This window comes from Cebus imitator, unplaced genomic scaffold (genome assembly GCF_001604975.1).
Source record: "Cebus imitator isolate Cc_AM_T3 unplaced genomic scaffold, Cebus_imitator-1.0 Scaffold883, whole genome shotgun sequence".
Taxonomy (NCBI): Eukaryota; Metazoa; Chordata; class Mammalia; order Primates; family Cebidae; genus Cebus; species Cebus imitator.
The window spans coordinates 117,962-124,008 of NW_016108198.1; the positions used below are offsets into that span (position 1 = coordinate 117,962).

The 6,047-nt window shown below is 55.9% G+C and overlaps 1 protein-coding gene across 1 annotated transcript in view; it reads left to right on the forward strand.

Annotated features, from left to right (window-relative positions):
* Nucleotides 1-5,114, forward strand: part of FAM3A (FAM3 metabolism regulating signaling molecule A) — a 6,651-nt gene extending 1,537 nt beyond the window's left edge. The window contains exons 2-7 of the mRNA XM_017520818.2: nt 2,651-2,806; nt 2,925-2,983; nt 3,394-3,444; nt 3,786-3,870; nt 3,947-4,073; nt 4,367-5,114. Of these exons, the coding sequence (XP_017376307.2) occupies nt 2,651-2,806; nt 2,925-2,983; nt 3,394-3,444; nt 3,786-3,870; nt 3,947-4,073; nt 4,367-4,462 (574 nt within the window). The 3' untranslated portion in view covers nt 4,463-5,114. The remainder of the gene's footprint in view (nt 1-2,650; nt 2,807-2,924; nt 2,984-3,393; nt 3,445-3,785; nt 3,871-3,946; nt 4,074-4,366) is intronic.
* Nucleotides 5,115-6,047: the final 933 nt, after the last annotated feature.

The window sequence follows — 6,047 nt, forward strand, 5'->3', positions numbered from 1 at the left end:
GACGGGGTTTCACCATGTTGACCAGGATGGTCTCGATCTCTTGACCTCGTGATCCACCCACCTCGGCCTCCCAAAGTGCTGGGATTACAGGCTTGAGCCACCGCGCCCGGCCTCAATTCATTTGGTTTTAAGGCCTGAGGGGAATCCTCTGTGGCCTGCGATTCTTTCCTCTGGGCCTGCTGGAATGACCCCATGCTCTGAAACGGGAGCCAGCCCCACCCTCGTGCGTTCTCTGGCCTCAGAATCAGCCTTCCCTTCACCTCTGTGCCTTTCAGTCCAGGTCAGCAGTGTTTCTGTGGGTGTGAGATTCTCAAGAGCCTTGTTGGCCTCTTGTGCAAGTCATAGGGGTCCAAGCTGTAAAATCAGACTGTTCCCTAGACAACCCCATCTTCATCGCAGGCTTCTGCTGAAAGGGGTGAGTGGACGCACAGGTCACATACCTCAGCTCGAGCAAACGCTTGGCCAGTCACACGCTTCCTGTTCTCTCCAGAGGAGAATTTTCCACATCTTCACTTTCTGGCTCTTTTGTGCTTAACAGTTTCTTCCTCGTGTCTCTCTTACATTTGCTAGCAGCAGCAAGGAGAGATCAGACTATGCTGTCAACACTGTGCTTAGCCATCTCCTCAGCTGAGTACCCAGGTTCGGAACTCGCACTCACACATGCCCCTTTCCACAAAACACTAGAACACAATTCAAACAAGTTCTCTCCCTTTTTTTTTTTTTTTTTTGACATGGAGTCTCACTCTGTCACCTAGGCTGGAGTGCAGGGGAGTGATCTTGGCTCACTGCAACCTCCGCCTCCCAGGTTCTGGTGATTCTCCCACTTCAGCCTCCTGAGTAGCTGGGACCATAGGCACATGCCACCGCACCCAGCTAATGTTTTACTTTTATCTTTTTTTTCTAATACTAAAAGACAAATTTATTACACATAATGTTTTATTTTTTATTATTTATTTATTGAATTTATTGAGACAGACAGGATCTTGCTCTCTCACCCAGGCTGGAAGGCAGTGGTGCAGTCACAGCTCACCGCAGCCTCAGCACCCTGGGCTCAGGTGATTCTCCTCCCTCAGCCTCCTGAGTAGCTGGGATTACAGGCGTGCACTGCCCCACCTGGCTAATTTATTTTGTCTTTTTTGTAGAGACAGGGTCTCACTATGTTGCCCAGGCTGGTCTTGATCACCTGGCCTGAAGTGATGCTTCTGCCTTGGCCTCCCAAGGTGCTGGGATCACATGCATGAATCACCACACCCAACCCGAAAGCACCTTTAACATCACGTTTCTAGCAGTGGTCTGTTCATGATACTCATGTTCTCTGAGATCACAGAGGCTGTCTCTATTGCTTTTCCCTCCTCTCCCCAGAATCACCGTTAACATCCATACTCCTACCACAGTCTCTGAAAGGCAATCCAGACCTTTTCTAATGCCTTGATATGGTTTCAATGTCCCCTCCAAAACTCGTGTGGAAATTTAATTGTCAATGTATTGGTATCGGGAAGTGAGCCTTTTTGAGGTAGTTAGGTCAGGAGGGCTCTGCCCTCGTGAATGGATGAATGCCATTATTCTGGATAGGTCAGTTACTGTGACGTTCAGCCCCCTTTGCCCTGTGTGTCACACGCTTCCTTCCACCTTCCACCTTCCACCATGGGATGACCCTTACCAGATGCCAGTGCCATGCTTTTGGACTTCCCATCCTCCAGAACCAGGAGCCAGATGAATCTGTTGTCTTTAGAAATTACCCTGTCTGTGGTATTCTGTTACGGCGGCAGCAAACGGACTAAGACAAGCCTCTATTGACCACCCAGTTCCGAAGCTGTTTCCACATTTTTAAGTATTTCCTGGAACTGTCATTTCAACTGGGTGGCCAAAAAACCAGAAATGGATTCTCTCCCCATTCTGGAAGCCAGAAGCCTGAAGTCAAGGTGTCAGCAGGGCAGTGGCCACTCTGAAAGTCCTACAGGACGGTCCTTCCTGACCGCCCAGCTTCCAGTGGCCCCAGGCTTGGCCTCTGGCTGTGTCACTCCTGACTACTCCTCCACTGTCCCATGGCTGTCTTCCCTCTGTGTGTCTTTGTCACTTCTGTTCTTAGAAAGACATCAGTCATGTTACATTAAGGACCCAACCCACTCCAATATGACCCCATCTCAATTCATTTCTCTGCACAAGCCCTATTTCCAAACGTCACATTCCGAGATACTGGAGGTTAGAACTTCAACATATCTTGAGGGGACAGAATTCAACCCGTAATAGAAGCCATCCTGTTCCAGTCCTCCTAACCAACCCCCGTCAAACTCGGGAGCCAGGCTGCACGCCTGTTGTCCTCACCTGTCGCGCTGCCTCTGCTTCGGTCAGCCTGTGCGCCTCGTCCCTGCCGCCGGGCCCCCAGCCTGACTTGCTACACCCCTGCTTTGTTCCTGGCTGTGCAGTGACCCAGGCCAGCCCTCAGCATTCTTTCTTTTCTCCCACCAGTAACAGAAAGTCCTTCGGATTTGAGTCCCTGTGGCCTCACCAGAGGCACAGAGCCTATGGAAGTGTCCCCAGCCTTAGCCTGAACCACATCCCCCTACTAGTTGCCAGCTCTGTGGTCACTTGTTCCACCATGTGTTTTGGTCCTGACCTCCCTTCAGATCTCGGGTGACCTCAGGGCCAGGCCCATGGGTAACACCTGCTATCCCTGCCCAGAGCCACGGGCCAGGAAGTACAAGTGTGGCCTGCCCCAGCCATGTCCTGAGGAGCACCTGGCCTTCCGCATGGTCAGTGGAGCTGCCAACGTCATTGGGCCCAAGATATGCCTTGAGGACAAGATGTAAGCTCCCTGGGGTGAAGGGGGGTTGGGGAGGGAGTGGGGGATCTGGGGCCAGGTCTGCAAGGGAGAGTGGAGCAAATGTACCCACAGGGGATCTCCCCTCCCCACCCCCAACTAGGCTGATGAGCAGCGTCAAGGACAACGTGGGCCGTGGGCTGAACATCGCCCTGGTGAATGGTGAGGCCTGGCTGAGCGTGGCCCGCTGCCCTCCTTCCCTGCTCCCTCCCCAGAAGGCCTCTGGGTGTTTGCCCTCCCCCCCCACGCCCCGCTTCAGGATCTCTCTGGGAAGGAATCTGTGCAAGCCGAAGGCTCCACAGAGGAGTGGCCCAGTGAACAAAAAAGCATGATGGCAATAAGGAACTAGAAGGTTCTGGGAGGTTGGCGGGTGCTTGATGGAGAGTCCCCGGAGGGCCTCAAATGCCAGACAGAGGCATGACGGCTTGCAGTGGGATGCAACTGCCTGAACAAATGAATGAATATTGGGGGGCTGTCTGAAAGCTTCCAGAAGGGCTGTCCCGTTACCACCTGCCTTCCGTGCCCTGGGGCTGGCCTGGCTCACCCAGCAGGGTCCCTCCCTCCTGACACAGGGGTCAGCGGCGAGCTCATCGAGGCCCGGGCCTTTGACATGTGGGCAGGAGGTGAGTCACTGCAGCAAAATGGCCCGGGCACCTTCCCCTGAGACACGCCTCTCTCTATCTGTACTTGGGGCTTCTCCGTCACCTCGTTGAGTTCAGAAAGGAGAGGGACATTGCCAGCTTGGTCTAGAGGCTGCAGGAGGTCATGAGGACAAACTCCGCAACTCCCTCTAACCCAGCGCAGGCCTGTAGGGACAGGGACAGGCTTCACACCAGTCTGTCCCTTGGTGGGGCATGTCCCAGGCCCAATCCCTACTTCTGTTTCCTCGTTTGGAGAACGGGCTGGTGGGAAGGGTGCTCAGTGGTCCCTGATGACCCCTGTTCCATGGCATCTACCTCCCCAGATGTCAACGATCTGTTGAAATTTATTCGGCCACTGCACGAAGGCACCCTGGTGTTTGTGGCATCCTACGATGACCCAGCCACCAAGTAAGTGCTTGGGGAGGCCAGCCTCAGCCTTGCCCGTCTGCAGGGACAACTGACACCTCTTCCTCCCATGCTGCAGGATGAATGAAGAGACCAGAAAGCTCTTCGGCGAGCTGGGAAGCAAGAACGCCAAGGAGCTGGCCTTCCGGGACAGCTGGGTGTTTGTGGGGGCCAAGGGTGTGCAGAACAAGAGCCCCTTCGAGCAGGTACGGCAGGTGCCTGGCCTCACCCCCACCAGCTTAGGACAGCCCATCACCCCTTCTGCCTGCATGCCACGAGGTGCCCCTGCTGCTCATGCCCCAGCAGGGGACTGTTCCTGGTCTAGCTGTGAGGGGCACAGCTGGCACCATGTTTCCCTGAGATGGGCGGGGGGGCCAAGTGCCCTGAGAGTGCACCGTTGGCCAACACAGCACAGGTGACTGAAAGCCTAGGCCCTGGTCCACTCCCGCCCCCTGTCCCTGAGGGCCAAGGTGGTGACTTCCTGCTCCCCTGCTCGCAGCACGTGAAGAATAGCAAGCACACCAACAAGTATGAAGGCTGGCCCGAGGCGCTGGAGATGGAAGGATGCATCCCACGGAGGAGCTCGGCCAGCTAGCACAGCCAGCGCCAGGGCCAGGCCGAGGGAGGCCAGGCCGAGGGAGGCACACGCGCTGCCGGGCGGGCAGAGGCCAAGGTCCACACCCCGTGCCTGGGCAGGAGTGCTCCCTGGCCCCAGCACATCAGGGATCCAAGGCAGTGACCAGAACGTGGTCTCAAGGTGGTGGGGGCTGTGGGGACTGCAGGGGCTGGCCCTGCTGCACTTTGTCACGGGAGCCCAGGGTACCTGCCTCCTTTTCCTAATGCTGCGCCTACCAGTCAGCCCATCCAGCCCCATCCTCCATTCCTCATGCCATCTCCATGCCCATACTGAGTGCTGAAACGGCCCTGGGTGTTGGCCCCTCACTGTTCAAGTCTGGAAGCAGTCCCCGGCAGGTTGGGGCATCTTCCAGAACCTCTCCCTTCCAGAGCCACTCTGCACTGCAGGCTAAACGTGTTTCCAGTGCGATTCCTTCCAGTGAGCCAAACCTGGCGGCTGCTTCATGAGCCTGACTGCCTCCTGCCTGCTCTCAGCAGGAAGGGCCCCCTGGAGCAGGCTGGCCCGGGTGGCGAAGTAGCTGGAGCCCGATCACAGTCCCATGGTTTGTCAGGGGCCCACCTTCTAGATGACCCCTTAATAAAGTGATGGCCCCACAGAAGAAATGCCTTCAGACACTGTTGTCAGTGCGGAGTCAGGGGTAGCGGTGTCCTCGAGTGCAGGAGGACAGATTCCAGAGTCTAAGCCAACCTGCTCCCACTGCCACCAGCAGGCCCTGCAGTGACCGAGATGTGACTCAAGCAGTGAGCAGAGCCGCCCCAGCGGGTGCCACCATGGCTTTGTCTGGGAGAGATGATACATCTTCAGGGGCTGCAGGAAACTCCCTCTAACCCAGCGCAGGCCTGTAGAGACAGGGACAGAGATGAACACCAGCCCAGCCCCCCACCGTCACCTGCCTCCTCCAAGAGCACGTCTCCACGGACTAAGGCTGCCTTTGAAGTCGGAGTTGCCAGGGGTGGAGTCACCTGGGCTTTTCGCATCTCTTGAAGTTACAGTTCATACCTCCCTTCGCTGAGCGAGAGCCAGCAAAAAAGCTGGGAGCAATCAAATCCAGAGGTCCAGAAGCAGTCTGGGTTCAGTAAAAGGAGAGAAGGCAGTTCCTAGATGGGAGGCATTGTGGCGTCCTTGAGGGGCCACATTAGGGGCTATGAACGAGCCTTCGACTCAGGGTTCAATGCTGCCAACCCCAGGGAGAGTGCAGAGAACAGACAGGGTCTCAGAAGACAAAAGTGCTTCCAGAGCGGGCACGTGTGGAGTTGGAGGCACGGGGATGCCCTGGAGGAGAGGCTCACAGTGAGGAATGATGGTGATGCCGGGACTGAAAAGGTCACACAGCCAGCACCCAGTCCTGCCTCTGCACCAGGAACTTTCTACATGTATTCCTTTTTTTGTAGGCTTGCTTTCTTTTTCTTTTTTAAGATGGGGTTTCACCATAATGGCCAGGCTGGTCTTGAACTCCTGACCTCAGGTGATCCACCCACCTTGGCCTCCCAAAGTGTTAGGATTACAGGCATGAGCCACCGCGCCCAGCCTTTTTTGTAGACTT